Source organism: Carassius gibelio, chromosome B22 (genome assembly GCF_023724105.1).
Source record: "Carassius gibelio isolate Cgi1373 ecotype wild population from Czech Republic chromosome B22, carGib1.2-hapl.c, whole genome shotgun sequence".
In the NCBI taxonomy this organism is placed as follows: domain Eukaryota; kingdom Metazoa; phylum Chordata; class Actinopteri; order Cypriniformes; family Cyprinidae; genus Carassius; species Carassius gibelio.
The window spans coordinates 12,332,821-12,351,000 of record NC_068417.1 but is presented as its reverse complement, the minus strand read 5'-3'; the positions used below and the strand labels follow the sequence as shown (position 1 = coordinate 12,351,000).

General features: G+C 36.1%; 2 protein-coding genes across 2 annotated transcripts in view; one reads left to right on the top strand and one right to left on the bottom strand.

Annotated features, from left to right (window-relative positions):
* The window catches only part of LOC127988019 (natural killer cell receptor 2B4), a 143,547-nt gene extending 138,887 nt beyond the window's left edge, over nucleotides 1–4,660 (bottom strand). Inside the window, exon 1 of the mRNA XM_052590514.1 lies at nucleotides 4,432–4,660. Coding sequence (XP_052446474.1) covers nucleotides 4,432–4,660 — 229 coding nt within the window. The remainder of the gene's footprint in view (nucleotides 1–4,431) is intronic.
* Nucleotides 4,661–14,380: 9,720 nt separating this feature from the next.
* On the top strand, nucleotides 14,381–17,173 carry LOC127987085 (uncharacterized). Its single transcript, XM_052589379.1, has 5 exons — nucleotides 14,381–14,657; nucleotides 14,896–15,198; nucleotides 15,415–15,717; nucleotides 16,017–16,246; nucleotides 16,434–17,173. Exons 1-4 carry the CDS (start codon nucleotides 14,393–14,395, stop codon nucleotides 16,151–16,153), a joined length of 1,008 nt encoding a protein of 335 aa, XP_052445339.1. The 5' UTR covers nucleotides 14,381–14,392; the 3' UTR covers nucleotides 16,154–16,246; nucleotides 16,434–17,173.
* The last annotated feature ends 1,007 nt before the right edge of the window (nucleotides 17,174–18,180 follow it).

Sequence of the window (18,180 nt, the reverse complement as noted above, 5' to 3'; positions counted from 1 at the left end):
CCCAATTCGCATACTATCCGTCCTAAATAGTATGCAAAACTAGAATTAGTACGTCCCAGATCGTAGTATGTTGAAAATAGTATTCCAAAGATACCCGGATGGTCTACTATTTCCGGTTAGAATTCGAAGTGCAGATCAATGCACACTCTAAGTGCTAATATTGCCCACAACCCATTGCGTGCGGGAGGGAGGAGCTTTGCGATGGCTTTGCGGTGATGTAAACATGGCAGCCGGGTGCAGCAGCGGAGATGCGCCCTCAGCTTTTAAGTGTAAGAATTCAAATGTTTAACCCTAATTAAAGTTATATTTTATTGTCTCATAATATTATTGGGTTTATGTTGTGCTAAAAAAGTACCGTGTTTATCTTGTAGGGTCCGATGAAGATACTGAGCGCCTCATTAACTGGCGCATTGCCAATGATGCCCTTTTCACAGGAAAAAGAAACGCGGCAATTGTAAAATGTATTGTGAAAAAAAAAAAAACGATGAGAAAAAAAGATGGGAATAGTAAATAAAATTTTATTGGACATAAAGAATGAATGAAACGTTAACAGTTGCGGTTAGTCAACCACGTTGTCGTTCACGTTGCATGATGTCATCGAAGTATGTCCCAGAACGTGCATACTCTTTTGCTACACACTCAAAAGTATGTACTTTTGCACTTTCTTTCTTTTCATTTGCTTTTATCAATTTAACCATGGTTTTGTTCCTTCAAATACACATAAGTATTAAGATACGAATGCCTGCAAAGGGAGACAAAGGCCTGGTAACTGCTGCTGTTACACTTACAGGACGATCGAATCCTTGTTTAACATTGACCAAACCTTACAAAAATGAATCATTTATTTATTTAATTGTAGTAAAACTTAGTAAAGCTTATTTTTCTTATGTGTGATTTCTCAATGATTGAGACAAAAAAAAATCAAGAGACAACTGTAATGAAATCATAGCCATAACTGGCTAGGGCTACAGTTGTAATTTGGAAATAATACAATTTAATTACAATTAGCTATATATTTACTTTTATATTTTATATAAGTTCTATATCGATCATTATTTGATTCCATCTGATTTATTTATTTCTTTTTCTAACAGCTGTGCCCAGGGGGTCAGAGTTTAGTTATACTAGCAGCTCCAACCCCTCTAACAGAAACTGAGGCATAGTAAAGTTGTTTGTGAGCTTTATGGAATGGAAAAAAAAACAACAACCTTCAACCACATGTAAACTCACAGAAAGACAGAATTCACACCCCTCACACTCTCACCAGTGCACATCAAACTTAGACGTCCAGTAACAGGCACGCTCTCCTGTAAAAGATGTCTGTGACCATCAGATCAAACCACGTTTCTTTCCAGATCTTAAGAAAGCCGACCACAGCAGGTTTCAGTCTGACTCACAAACTGAGCTGAACTGAGTGTTGCATGCATTCACTGAATTGAATTAATGACAAAAACACACCTGGGCCTTGTGTGATCTGATTTTAATAGAAAGCAATATTGTAAAATGAAATGTAAAAAAAAAATAAAATCAAACAACGCTACTGGCTTGACAGTGAACACAGCTTGATTTTGGCCCTGCAGCTCGAGGCTCAATGTTTAACTCATTGTTAGTCCTAGCTCGCACTAACCTGACACTATTAAGTGAAGTCCTATTTAGGTTCCTGGGCTCTTCCATCTCTAAGAACCTGAAGTTGGTTCGGCTAATGATACATTGGGCAACTTTTTTAGCAATTTTGGTGTCAACGGGCAACCAGGTGAGACACAGGGCCCACGACCAACCTAAATTATCAAGATAGAAATTTGTTAACCATTCTTACCATTCCCAAGCAACATTGCTCAAAAAAAGTTGCCCCGTGTATCACCAGCATAAGATCTTTACACCTCCAGAGTGCAAAAAGAGGGGGAAAACCCCTCACATCCAGGTCACTTCCTCTTTGATTCGTTGCCCTGTGACTGGTGCTACACAGCACTGATCAGCAGAACTTCCAGACACAAGAACAGCTTTTCCCCTCAAGCAATCTCCCACATGAACAATTAATAGTATATTTTACCCCAAAATAAAAATTATCCCATAATTTACTCACCCTCAAGCCATTCTATGTGTATATGTCTTTCAGATGAACACAAATAGAGTTAAGTATATTAAATTATATCCTGGCTCTCCCAGTCTATACAGTTGTAGTGAATAGGGCTGGAAATTTTAAAGCCCCAAAAGGTACATCCATCCAAAAACATCTATATTTAAAACTTTATAAAGTATAATAACTGGCTCCAGAAAACGGCAGTACATGAGTCAAGTTCCAGCAGAAGACTGACATTTTTATTTCTGCACTGGAAGCTCTAATCACCCATACATGTCTTCATAACATACAATCATTTTCTCACAGAAAAAATAAAGTTAGAAAATGTATAAATTGTCTTATTTCATTGTGCAGTCCTTCACAATGAACATTTTGAAAACGTAGCATTACTGTAACATCGGAAGATCATTGAGAAAGAGAAGAGCTGATAGTGACACCTGCATACACCACTTCACCCTCCTCCTTAACCCTCTGTAAGAAATCACAAACACAAAACATGTTGGATTCATATTTTCTTCACTCATTTAACTGGTTTTATTGATTAACATTCTATACCTTCTTAAAATGCACACAATGACCATAAACTTGAGATGATAAAATGTAAAGCTGCGTATGTTATCTCTGTTTACTGTTCATATTACTTCATATTATACAAATCTCAATTGATATACAATATATCAGTAATTTATTTAAGTTTGAAGCGAACAAGCAAATATTTAACGTATTCCAAATATTCCAATACTCTAGATTGGCCAGTGTCGTACTCCAAATAAATGGTTGGAACATTTTGACACTTCAGGTTCCTGTACACTTCTAAAAATATCAACCGAAGCACACAATGTGACCGTGAGGAACAGACAACACTTTAAATACAAGACTAAACGAGGCTAACTCAATCAAACATGGGAGAACTGGGTCATGGAGAGCACATGGGGAGAAAAACACGCACAGACAGTCCAGAGACGTGACATGTACCTGCATACCCCGTGCAGCCAAACAAACACAACACACGGTAATTAGTTATCTTACCGTTTTCGGTGAATTTTGATTGCAGTATGTTGGCTCAGCATAAGTTATCTGTTCTTCACAGGACTGAACTGTTTTAACAAAATTGGTCATCATTTGGAAATGCATTAATGCACCATACTATCTACTATCAGGCTTTTCTCAAAATATTGATATATTTCTCACAAAATGTAACTGGTTTACCCACTATTTTTTTTAACTGACTACTGTTTCAACAATAGGTAACTTGCCCTCTTCTGCTCTTTTTCTTGCTCTCTTGCAGATGCAGAAGATCCAGACCACAGCTAAAGTCAACAGAGATCCAGTAGAAACAGTAGAGATCAACACTGGATTTATGTGTGCAGAGCCTGCAGAGATACGTTCAAGAGAGTCAACTCTGATCTATATATAGAGACACGATTCATTTTCTATGAGTTATACAGTATCTTACAACATGGCTCAAGATAACCAATCATTTTGTTTCATGCTGTAACTAGCAGTAAAGCGGAAGAGACGATCAGTTCACCATCTGTGCTTTAATTGAGGCACTATAGCAATCTGTCAAACTACATTAAAGAGAGCCAAAAATCTATTTATTGTGTGAATATCATAATAACATCGACATAATTTCATAGCACAACTTATTGCTATTTATTAAATGGTGTTCTCTCTACAGATAATGTTTAGTTAAGATTTACATTATTACAGGTCAAACATTATGTTTTGGACTTTTAAGAGACACGCCATGTAGATGATTGATGTTCTTGTGGAACATGTAAAAACGTATGGATTATAATGTTAATGAAATTGTGATACTGTGTTTTTCATACACAAACAAAATTATATAATTAGAGTATTCATTATCTTATTAAATGCATTTGTCACTCCCAGTACTTTGCAGCATGAATTTGGTCTTTAAAGTTCTTTCATTTGAAACTTAACTTTAAAACAATGTAGTGTGGTCATTGGAAATATAGAAAAATGTACATCTCAGTGCTGGAATACGCTATATGACATTTAACGTCTGAACAGGTTTTAAAATTATTGCTGACTTTGTAAATGCTTGCAGAGAAAAACAGGGCATCAAACACTAATCAACATATATGGATGTAAACGTTTCAAGATGAGTCTAAAGTTTGTGTTTATGTTTGCTTTTCTGTAACTTCTGACTGTAAATGAGGGCAAACATTTTGACAAAAAGTTTAGTGTATTCCAGCCTTTAAAAAGCCTGTTTCCCAATTAGCATCATAAAATCGACAGCATTAAGGTACAGATAATAAGAGACCTGCATTCGTTTTAGTTTTCCCAATATGCAGTGCACATGGTGAATTCAATTCTCTACTCACGATAGACTGTGACACTGAATCTGTATTCAGTCTCTGTTTTGCCGCTGATGGTTATCAGATAGAGTCCAGCATGTTCAGTTCTGATGTTTGTGATGGTCAGAGATCCAGTCTGATGATCCAGCTGTAGTCTGTCTCTGAATCTCCCATCAGGACCATCAAATGTGTTGAAGCTTCCACCCTCTACATTGATTTCAGCTATCAAAGTCTTTTCAGCTCCAAACTTCCACATTAGAAGATCCTCTTTCTGTATTTCATTAAAATTAGTTTGTAAAGTGACAGAATCTCCCTCCATCACTGATAACGTCTTCATGCCTTCACAAAACACTGGGAAACAGAGAGAGTTTGCACTGAATACCTGCATCAACATACAATTAAGAAATGCATTTTGTGGAAATTTTGGAGATTGGAGTGAATTCAAGTTTTGAAATGGTACCACAATACCAGCACAATTAAAAATGGCAAAATGATATTAGGTTAGATTGCAGCAGCTGGAACGGGCAAGAGCAATAGCTGCAGATCTGTATTAAGTCAATTTGAGAAAATAATAATTGTAGTAAAGTACGATTTGAATCATAGTTTAATACATTTGGTTAGAACGACTATATTTTACAGTGATATATATCCACTAGAACTGAAAAGCATAAAATTAGTTTTAACTTACCAACCAGCCACCAAAAGGACAAAAAGCAAAAAACAAATGAGTCAAACATTTTCTTAAACAGTCAGGGTCTGAAACAGTCTTGCGCCAGAAATCAGCAAAGATGAACCTTGTTTGTGGTGTTTGCTCTTCTGTGTAGTAACTCTTTGAAATTCTTTCTGAATCTTCTTGTGTTTGTGTGTTGAGGCTGTTGGCTGAGTTTTTTCTCTCTTTTTTTCTCTGAAAACCACAGTATAATGTTTCTCATAGTGCTGTGTGCCACTGCATGAATGATATCTTAAAGATTTACGACCTTATACATTCTTTCTTGGACTGGTTGAATTTAGTAATTTAGTCCAGTAAGAATGGACTATGGCTTAATTTTTTTATCTCAAACAATATGCATCTTGCTAGGTTGCAATTGCGCGTGAAGGCAGCATTATTGAAAACAGGCATAGCTTAAGCAACATTAGCCAAGCAGCTCTTTCAGAAAGGAAATTTGAAAATCAAATGTATATACTTTGTCTGGAGTTGACATTCCCGCACAAAGCACTGGTATTGATCCATAAACATACAGAGGACATCACCAATTGTTTTTGATAATGAAATTTAACCAAAGTGTCCTCAGCGACACATATGGAGGGAGTCAGTAGAGACTCCTATGTTCATTTGTGCCTCTCAAAACACAAAACACAACACATTGTATATCTCCAGCAGTTACAGTAAGAAAACAGTAATGGCGGACTGCTGCTTTTCACTCAGGGCTGTGTCTATGCTAATAGGGCAGAGAGGGTCACAAAGGCGTGGCTATTTCTCCCTACAATGATGTATATAGGGAGAAATTTGGAATCATGTGTTCAGAAATATGGTTAATGATTTATTGGGATTATAAAAAATAATTTATAATACAACCCAGTATTAAATACAACCCAGCATTCTGTAAAATAAACCCAACGATTGTGTTGTTTTTAATCCAGCATTTGTGCTACTACCCAGAAGATTAAGATAAACATTTAACCCAACCACTGGGTCAAAAGAACCCAAAAGTTTATTTTCCGTATGCATTTAAAACCCAAATTCAAGTAATCAAGTGAACAACTTTATTATTCATACTGTAGCGTACTGTATAAACAATCAACACTACAGAGCACTCCAAATAAATATCTCAATGAAGGATAGCCACAGATGTCACACCCATAAACTGTTCTCTGAACATCAAATGCATATGGCAAACAACTGGAAACACATTAGAAGTTTCGAAGTCATCATCTAACTGGTTGAATTCTACAGGATTTTTGGGAGCGAGTCGCCTTCTTTTATACTCTGCCTGGAAACAAAGCCATCATGACACCAATCCTCCTTATGGAAGAAGAAAGCTCTTGCGTTCATAACTGTGACATTGAGTGCTTAGCAGGATTAGCTAAATGTTGGATTTTTTTAACAGTATGTGAAGTTCGAGGAATAAACTCTTTTAAAATATATGTCCAAGAGTTGTACTTGCCAGTCTAATATTTTAGAAACACTGACATTACATTTTCACATTTCACATGACGCTGAGCAGAATGAACTGTGATTGGTTGCTTTACATGTCAGATAGATGGCCTCTGGGCGGTCCTTGGCTAATGAAGGATGCATGGAGTTCAGATCTTCTGCTGTTTGTCTGAATCTCTCGCTATTCACTGTTAATTGAATGATGTCTGCTTCTTCTGGGTCTGATATCATAAACCAGCACAACAACAGTAGCCAGACCCACCAGAGCAGAGAGAGCCAATCGGATCACAACTTCAGTAGAATCACAGCAGAAGACATAGTCTGCAAGGAGAAAACAAGACAGAAATGGAATTGTGCATCCACTTCCTTCCCCTCACCAGCTCACTCAGAATTGTCAGTAGAACAATATTTTGTTCTACATGAATGCAAAGTGATATTCACAGTCATGTTTGGTATCATTTGAATTGTCTTAGTTTGACTAATACAATGATCTCAAGCTTACAAGAAGTAGACTTAAGGGTAATACAGACCCTAAGAGATTAGAGATAAGTTAATTACTGTAGAGGATGTGCCATTTCCTGGTGTCGTTCATGCAAATTACCATCTGTCCCAAAAGGTGTAAACTCTACTTGATCAATCCAAATTCTAATTGTTGTCTTGGTCTGAGTACTCAAGGAGATGTTGCAAGAAAATCAGGGCCATATGGCCATATGAGCCCGTAGAGTGTGTCCATAGTCCTGAAGTCAGGTATGCATCTTTTACTCTTAGATTTATTTTTGAGAATTGGATGTCTTGTGTTCATTTGATCTGATAACCATATGTAATTGGCATAAAACATATTTACCTGACTGATAATGAATTGTCATATTTGAATTGATTCCGTTTACTCTGAAATGATTGACTCTATTAGATTATGTTGGATGCATAACACCACTAGGTTAGTTATGGGCTAGAATTATGTTTTAGAGCTCCGACACACTAGCATTAGTCAATGCATACTGTAGTGGAGGCTATAATGGGTTTTCCATTTTACAACAGTGTGTATTTGACCAACCTAAATGTGGGTCAGCTTCAGCCTCTAATAATATTATTCTTCTGAAGTATACTGTATGTGAGAAATCACAGCATTATTATATCAAGTTACTTAGAGGAAGTTAAGGGTGATCAACTTGGTTCTATGGTAATGGTCACGATGTCTGGTTAGATATAGTCTTATGGTGACTAAATAATGTATACTAATAATGTATGAAAGAGCAAAGTATGGCACGGGCCATCTAGAATATTATTCAGTTGCCTCCATGTCCAAAGACTGACGAGTTTGTGAGTATGAGATCCATTAACCAGCCAGTACGAGACTCTATGTGTTATAGGGATAAGATTCAATAACATTAAAGTGTTAAAAGATTCAATACTTTTAAAATAGTTTTTGGAGCTTGAAGGCAGCAATGGATCTCAACTCCAGTCCTCGGGACGTACTGCTCTGCACATTCATGGAGTTCATGGCATCTCTCTTAACGATCTGATGATCTAAATCAGGTGTTTTAAATAAGGAAGACATACAAATCTGCAGTGGCATGGGTTCATAACGGCTGGAGTTGAGAAACAATGGTTTCGCTAAGTGACAGTTGAAATAGGGTCACACTAAAACAGTGAATGTTGGGTTCCCTTTCAAGGGAACTTTGAACTGCATCTTCTGGGAGTCGCTAGAGGACGCAGTGTCTCATTCCCTACTCAGGGAACCATGTTTACATAAGAAACCTGAGACATTCCCTTTCAAGGGAACTTCGAACTGCGTCCTCTAGCGACCTCTGGAGGACACAGTGTCTCGTTCCCTACTCAGGGAACCATGGTTACATAAGAAACCTGAGATGTTTCCTTTCAAGGGAACTTCGAACTGCGTCCTCTAGCGACCCCTGAAGGACACAGTGTCTCGTTCCCTACTCAGGGAACAATGGTTACATAAGTAAACTGATCTGCATTCTTAAATTTATAAATCATTTTGATAGTTTGCAGTATTGAGAATAAATACAATATGCCACAATATGTATTCAGGTGATTCATACGTTAATCCACTACTCACCATAGACAGTAACATTGAATTCTTTATTCAGTCACTGTTTTGCCGTTGATGGTTATCAGATAAAGTCCAGCATGTTCAGCTGTGGTGTTTGTGATGGTCAGAGATCCAGTCTTTTTGTCTATTTCCAGTCTGTCTCTGAATCTCCCGTCAGGAAGATCATATGTGTTGAAGCTTCCAGACTCTGCATTGATAACAGCTATCAAAGACTTTTCAGCTCCAAACTTCCACATTAGAAGATCCTCTTTCTTAATTTCAGTATTAGTTTGTAACGTGACAGAATGTCCATCCACCACGGATATCATCTGCATGGCATCACAAAACACTGGAAACAGAAACAGTTTGGCACAATAAATGTGTTGTTAAAGTAAAACAAGTTGTAATTTTTAAATGAACACAAACTTTAAGAATTTAAATGTACTAACTCTGTATGCGAGATCACAGACCTGAATCTGGATTTCACAGTCATATTCATAACTCGAACTGGAACAGCATGTCTTTTACTTACCAGCCAGATGCCAAAAGCACAAAGAGCAAAAAACAAATGAGAGAAACATTTCCTTCAACAGATCAGGGGTCTGAAATCGTATCACTAAAGAAATCTGCAATGTTGAACCTCGTCTGTGGTTTAGAGTAAATCCGTAAAGAGAAAATCTAGTCTGTTCGAGATTAAAACTGTCTGAGACTCACTGTAGTGAGAGACTGTGTGGCTTTTTGTGTGCTTTGCAGCTCTTACTTTTTCTTTTTTTACCACAGTCTGTGTTGTCACAGCTTGTGTGCGGATGCAGCATGGACAAAAAATTGTTTGGACTAGACTTTTGTATATTAAGTCTAAGAATACATGCTCAAATGCTACTGTTTAGGATTATCTCCAAACTGGAAACTTAAAATAATAATAATAATAATAATAATAATAATAATAATAATAATAATAATAATCATTTGTAATTTAAACTCTCAGGAAAAAAGTTATAGAAGCTGTCACTGTGGCGGTACCTTTTCAAAAGGTACACTTATGTACCTTTTGTAGCTTTTACAGTAGGTACTAATATGCCACTTTAAGACACCAATATGGACTGTGTTAGGTACAAATTGTGTACTTTTCAAATGGTACTGTGCCAGTGTCAGCTTTTTGTACTTGTTCTTTTTTTCTGAGATTACACTATTTTTCCATATTAAGTTTTATATAATATGGTACTGCATGTTATTCAACATGTTACTTTTTTTTCTTTATGCTTTAATTATGGTTTTCTGTTTGGACCTACCAGAGCAAACCACTATTCTGTGCACTTGTAAAGTTGTCAAACCTCAGCAGGTTTCATTTTGACACAAAACAAGCTGTTCACAGAACAAACTGCTTTGTGCATTTATGAGCATTCTTTTTTTCAAAGTGCCTATAAGCAGATTTGATTTATGCTCCTAAAACCAGGTTTTCAAGCATAAATGGTGTCCACATAAACAATCATGATAGGTGTAATATAATCAGCAGGAGATAGGAAGGCTAATTCATGTAAACCCATGACAAGTCAATTTCTTCATTCTCCATGCACCACTCTTTCACAGTTTGAGTCTTGATGAATCTTGGTTTTGCCATCCTGGAATAGCCATGATTCATCTTCTGACAGGATTGTTTAAGAATTTAGAAGTTATACAAGCTAATAAATAGGGTTTAAAAAGTACTGTTGTCAATCATATAGAGTAGACATAACCTATCAAAACAGCATTAATCGTCCAGTCATAGACTTTCAAGTAGGCACTGTCTGCCTATTTAATTCCATAAAGGGTCTTTACTTTGACAGTGTGTTTATCGTTGTTACATGTTAGGTGTCACTTTTCCCTTAGGTGGCAATAGAGTGCTGTGGTCATGTTTTTTTTTTTTTTTTGGCTAGTGTGAGTTGTCAAGTTGTGTTCCTTTTAAAAATGCTGAGCCGTGAAACACATTTCTTTACAGTAGTCATCCTTTTCAGATCATAATACTGCATTTGTTTAGCCTTCTTTGGCAATAACCCGGCCGACAGGCTGCGCGTGATTTTCAGCAAACAGTTCTCAGTCGGTATAATCACGTGGTGATGGGGGAAACGAAGCTTGAAAAAGATTCGAGTCAATTGAACCAAATGCTGCGCAAAATGATTCACTGTTTCGAAACGCCACACAGGTGACTCCTGGTCGGAACAGAGTAAATGCAACAAAAACACCGGCAAGATATGCATAAAAAAAGGAAAAAAAAAACTTTTACAAACCCATTACAAAGGTTTTAGTGAGCTATAAGTATAATCTATCAAATGCTTAACTAATCATCTAATTAATTATTACGTTTATTTATAATATACATCCTTTTATCAACTTGAGGGTTTTGTTTGTTCTATGAATAGCTCAGCCATATAGACAACTTAAGAGACTTTAAAGTAGGCTACTATTATTGCTTTTTTTTTATGATCAGAAACAAAACCATAGACATGGCTCCGGAGGACAATCATCGCCCCCCAGTGGCGAGTCATTGTTGTTGTTGTTTTTTAATGTTGTTTTCTTTTAATCGAAGAAATTATAGAACAATTAAAGTCCACATAGACCAGAAAGACGAATAATCTTAATCGTTAGACAGCATTTGAGAGACGAAGTAGTAGTAATAATAATAATAATAATAATAATAATAATAATAATAATAATAATAATAATAATAAAACATACATAATCAACTAAACCTTCAAGAGATTTTGCTTCTTCCCTAAGACAAAACCAAGGACTACAGCAGGGGAACTACTCAAGAAAAATCATCCACGAAATCTAACATTACGTCATTCTTTTTGTTCTTGATTTGCATTAGACTTTTTCAAAGATTCCAAACTTTTCGAAACTGTTATGACGTAATGAAGCCTCGTTTACTGAAAACAGGTGACTTTGACAGTTTACACACGTTGTGAATCGGAATCACTGATTTGAAACAAAAGATTCATTCAGCACTAGTTTCGAGTACGATCAGGAACGACACAGACGACAGAGAGGATTAATATAAACCACCGATTATAGGTTTATTAAAATACGGTTTGAAGAAATCGACAGCCATATGGAGAATGTTTCCTTGTTCGTTGTGTTTATGTTCTTGAACGGTAAGAGAGTCTATGTGATTGGCACAACACATTAGGTTTCATTTAAAAAGCAGATTTTTTTTTCTATGAACAGTAAAAAAAAAAAAAAAAAAATTCTTTTTTTGAGGTTTTAAGCCTGAAGTGGCTGTGGTATATATATATATATATATATATATATATATATATATATATATATATATATATATATATATATATATATATTAGATTGAAGAACAAATAATGTTATATGGAGAATAAGGATAAAAAAATGGATTTAAAGGGATAGTTCACCCATAAATAAAAATTATTTGTTCTGCTGGACACAAAGAAAGATATTTAGAATAATGTTAATATCTAAACAGATCGTGGGTCCCTTTCACTTCCATTGTATAGTTCTTCCCTACTATGGAGGTCTGCTTGGTTACAAACATTCTTCAGAATATCGTCCTTTGTGTCCGACAGACTAAAGCAATTTATACAGGTTCGGAATAACTCAGGGGGAATAAATGATGTAGAAATGACCCGTTCCCTTTGTTTTTGTGGTTCATTAGTTTGTTATAGCTACTGACTGATTAGTTAATTTTGTTTCACTGATTTTTTTCATAGTATGTAGCTCGTGTATACTCCTGTGTTTCAGTTTTTCGTTATCAGTTGTTCTTCACATTGGCATTAGGTTGGTTAGCATTTCCCATGTGTTATCCTGTGTTCTTAGGATAGTTTAGATGTATTCTTATGTTCTACATGTCTTCATCTTTGTGTTTGTTTGTTTGATTTCAGGTGTGTTTGCTGATACAGAGTCCGTGTCAGTGATGGAGGGAGATTCTGTCACTCTACACACCAGTCTTACTGAAGTAGAGAAAGGACATGTGATAGACTGGAGGTTTGGACCAAGCAACATTCTCATCGCTAGAGTCAACAGTGTAGCTAATACAGCAAATGTGTATACTGATGTTATTGGGGAGAGTTTCAGAGGCAGACTGCACATAAACCAGCAGATTGGAGATCTCAACATCACAAACATAAGAAATGAACATTCTGGGCTTTACAAATTAAGCATCCATGGCAAAAACATAGACATGTTATACAATGTCAGTGGTGAGTATGTCAGTTTTTTTTTTTTTTTGAGTCTGATCATTTAATTTCACATTCACTCCCCCACCTACAATTCCTTCCAGTTCCGAGACTCGAAACCGCAACCTTTGGGTTAAAAGTCTGACTCTCTAACCATTAGGCCACAACTGCCCCTACTTCAACATGAAATTAAGTGTATAAGCAATACCTGGGATTATCATTGCCATATATCTTGAAAACAAGAACATTCAAACTGTCAACTCACTATGGATTAACAAGTTTATCCTATGATTGTTTTCTCAGTAATGCTAAAATGGTGTAATAATATTTATGAATTTGATTATGTACTTTTCTATTTCGATGCATGCCAGCCTACTCTTCGGTTTGGCTGTGGCTTTTGATTGTACTTGTATGGTGCCCGTAAAGTGACTTCAGATTACTTAGTTTTGTGGTGGACACGAATTAATAACTCGTGGGAACGTGATAATATGTCGTGGCCATGAGATATTAATTTGTGCGAACGTCATATTAACTCGTGGGAACGTCATATTATGTCGTGGCCACGAGATCATTTTTCGAGGTAACCACATCCTTATGGCGTGGCCTCGAGATGCTATGTTTAGGGAACAACATCCATTTCTCATGGCCATGACTTCTTATGTTGAGGGGACGACATGTTTTTCTCGTGGTCACGATCTTAATGCGTAAACAAACCTGCGGACCAGGATTATCGCAGATGGATTCATTTATATTTTATTTCGAATTAAGTTATTATTATATTAACCATATGATTTGGCTACCGGGCTGTATTACATGCGATCGTCAGCATTCAAATTAAGTTTATCATAAATCAATATTACATGAAGTGCGTAATAAAATATAAAAACTTTTTTTTATTCATCCTACAGTCTTGTAAGTCCATTAACTTATAGTATTTCCCCCGTAAAATGTGTACATTATTATTATTATTAGCCTATTATTATTGGCTATTTTTTTCTTTCGTTTATATTCTTTTCTTTTTTGCTTCAATTTCGATCTCTTTACTTAACATTCTGAATACTTTTGTAAATAATAGAGTACTGCAAATGCTCGATATTAACATAAAATGTCAATGTAAATGCATACATTTTATATGTATAAATAATATAAGAATTTCTTAATTCTAAGTAAAATATTAATGATTCCATCTCTGATAATCCTGGGTTCCAGGTTTGTTTACGCATTAAACTCATGGCCACGAGAAAAATTCATGTCGTTCCCTCAACATAAGATGTCGTGGCCACAAGAAAAACTTAGCATCTCGGGGCCACGACATAAGGATGTCTTTACCTCGACAAAATGATCTTGTGGCCACGACATAATATGACGTTCCCACAAATTAATATCTTCTGGCCACGACATATCACGTTCCCAGAAGTTATTTCGTGGCCACGACAAAACTAAGTAAACCGAACAAGTCACCTCACAGGCACCATATACTTGAGTAGCAGTCTCAGTTTTGTCTATTTTTAGACCGATGAGTTTGATCTCTGAGTAACTGTTCTTGCATTTCCTCCAGTGGTATCTGATAAAAGAGAGGGTCTTGAGATTGTGCAAGTCATGAAGGGAGATTATGTCATTCTACACACCGATGCTGCTGAAATACACAAATATCATCTGATACAGTGGATGTTTGGAAACACTGTGATATGTTCATTTAACAAAACGTACCAAGTTCCGCCAATCTTAAACAAAGTAGAGGTGGATCGTGACACTGGATCCCTCAAAATCAAGAGCATTAGAACGGAACAGTGTGGGACTTATAACCTACAGATGATCAGCAGCACTCACACCATACAGAAGAGATTCAATATTACTATTTTTGGTGAGTACTTGAAGAACTAAAAATCACAGGTTAATTCATTGCAGTTCATCCATGCAATGCACATTCTCTGGAGGACATTGGCATTTTGTTTATCTCAGGGGTGCTGGCCAAAATTGTTTTAAATTTAATAACCGTGTCAGATAGTAAAGAAGTCCTGTGATTGGTAAACATGGGGAAAAATGCTTTCATCTCCTTTACATATTACAGTTCTGTTCTCTATTTGTGTTCGGTGACTCAGATGAGGTGAAGCCCATATCAGCGATGGAGGGAGATTCAGTCACTCTAAACTCTGATACTAAAATATATGATGAGATACAGTTCGAATATGATGACTCTATCATAGCGGAAATCAAGAGAGCTTCCCAAAACTTCTCCACATTTGATGTTCCTGATGGGAGATTCAGAGACAGACTGAAGCTGGACAATCAAACTGGATCTCTGATCATCACAGACATCAACACTCAACACACTGGAGTCTATCATCTACACATCTTCAACAGCAGACACACTGTACACAAGAGTTTCGTTGTTAATATCTGCAGTAAGTAGCATTTCAAACGTATCACAGTATTATATGCAGATACTATTTAAATAACCAAATTACTGTACATTTTAACTCTTAAAATGCATAGACTGTATGTATTTGTGGCATGGTGTCATTGAGACAATGTGCAAATGGCATTTTAATTAGACAAAAATCTCTTGAGTATATGTTAATGTTTTCCATTCATATCATATGTGCTTGGTTCTGTAACAGATGCAGTGAAATACGTAACAGTGAAAGTTGGAGAATCTTTTACTCTAGACACTGGTCTCACTGATATAAAGAAGTATGGTCAACTGCTGTGGAGGTTTGGAGAGAATGACACTCTTGTATCTAAAACCAATGGAACAGATCCGCTCTTTTCTATACCTGAGAGATTCAAAGACAGACTCCTTTATCATGAAAATGGATCTCTCACCATCAAAGATACTAGATTTGAACACGCTGGGTCTTATCGCATAGAAATCAGCAGCAGCAGAAAAACCTTACTCAAGAGATTCAGTGTTCTTGTCACTGGTGAGTATTGATATTATTTACAAATCAAATCAATTAATTCTAAAAGAAAATTTTTTTTCCACACTTTTTAATTTAACAGATTACTTTCTATACTACTTGAGTTCTAACTAAAATAAGCCTTATATTCGAATTAACACACGGCAATACAAAAGATGAAAATAGTGAAGAAAACCCTAATATTTTTATGTGAAGTTACATTAGAGGCTGGCATGCTTATTTATAATTGGTCTTCAGCATTATCAAATTCATATTTTTAGTCTGAGTTCAGTGTGTTCACACTAATGTCTGTCTCTCTTTAGCTTCTACAGTAGCAGACCTTGAACACCCAGGCTCTATAGCAGCAATGGTTTTTGGTATTGTTCTGGTTATAACTTTGGGTTGCATCATCTTTTGCAAAATATCTAAAAAGGGCAAGTATCATCTACAGATAGTATAGCAAAAGGAAAACACCGTTATTTTACAACTGTGTCTGATTATTTTGTAATTGCAGAATGGAATAGAATCCCAAAAAGGGCTGTCCAACAATGAGGTAAGATACTTACCTCACATTAATGATCTTAATTTCACATTTGTCTCTTTTCACTGTGCTGGCAAAATGTATATTTCAAACACATCTTGATCAGTGACAGATACCAGATGTGCTGATGTTCTGTCATTTTAAATTACAATCTTTGCATTCTGTGAATCATTGTGTGTTTTTTTTTTTTTTTTTACAGGAAAAATACAGAAGTCACTTGATATGAGAGGATCCCATCAAGATCACTTTGCAGCTATTATAACATAATTTATATGTTCTAATAATCTTGCTCTTTCCATATACCTCAGAACAAAACATTTGTTTGTCAGTTGTCCAAACTTTAAGTTTTAACTCAGGGGGTATTCCAGAAAGGAAGTTATGTGACATACCTCAGAAAAGCTTCCTCAGAGTAAACAGATAACCTCAACTTTCAGTTCCTTTTTATTATTATTATTATTTTTTATTTTTTTGGAACATTACATACTCTAAGTAGCCATAAAAACTTAAACATTCTCTATTTTAAAAAAAACAAACAAACAAAAAAAAACCTTTTAATCTTGTGCCAAGTTTGATTCTCTGAAGCATTTTGTTCCACTAAAAGGAGTTCCCTAAAATCATTCTCTGTTCTCAAATGTGGGTACTTCTGCCGGCATTTATAGGAACTATGAAAATACTTCTCCAGTGTGAAAGCCTCTATTACATGCAAGTTTTTTCCTCATTCCTCATTTATGCTTCAATTCATAGTTTTTATTACTGTAGTTGAGCTTGGAATTCAGAGTTTAAAAACAAATATGTATAAGAAGAATAGGAAAATACCAGAACCAAAAACTGTTAAAGGAGTCATCGGATGCCACATGCACTTTTACAAGATGTTTGAACTGAAATGTGTGTTTTATTTTATTTTTTATTTTTTTAGAAAGTTGTACACTCTACATACTGTGAACATTAAAAAACAATTGCACAAATTGTCTTCTGCAGCAGAAAGATTCACAAACTACACACAAAATGATTGAGAAATATACAGAGTGCAAAAGAAAAATTTTGCAAATTATCTTTTAACTATATAAGAATTATTTACATAATTTAAATGATCGATCCGCTGGCTGTACTCTGCGCCGGAATCGATTTTAAATACACAAGACATAAATTCCAGTGCTTTATCCAGTATGTACTGCTCTTTCTTTTGTTTTTGGATTGTTTTATGTCAAAGTACTCGGTCGTGTGTTTTTCTGGGATTTTTCAGAGAGTTCTCTCATTCAAATGTGTTATTTTGTGTTAGTTTTCATGCACGCACAACAGACTTTACTTACACTTTGAGGTTTTCAAATTTCCATTGAAAATCCTAATTGGTGGTTCAAAGACCAAAACCCATGTTTATTGGTTGACTATGGGACAGTTTGAACCAATCTGAGCACGGGGTGGGACTAAGCATCAACAATAGGGAACTTCGAACTGTGTCTTCTAGGGGGCGCTTTGGGGGGGTGGGGGGACACCTCATCATGACCTGTGTCTGAAGCATACATTGAAAAAACACCAACTTGTTGGCTGGCGACAGCCTCTGATGTCACTACCGGCGCGACTATAAATCACGTTATCATCTTTGTCATCTTCAACTGACTGTTTTGTCTGAAGCGTGCATCTGAAAGAAATGGTAAGGGCGCGATGTCTTTGAGGAGGTAATCTGCGTGCATTTTGAGCGTTTTTTCAATGGAAAAAGCTCCGCTCCCGTTCGTCTCTCTTCTGATAAAAAAATAAAAGACAAGCCATCTGCTTCCCACGGTTCAGGATCTGTCCATGCTACGGCGGGGAAGAAAATGAGTTCGTGAGAATACAGGTGGATCTGTCTGAATGGTTTAAAGAGGGACTTTCCCTTTCATGATCGTAAAAAAAAAAAAGGGGGTGGTGGATGAGAGAGAGCCTTGGGAGGATGATGTTATATTTTTAAC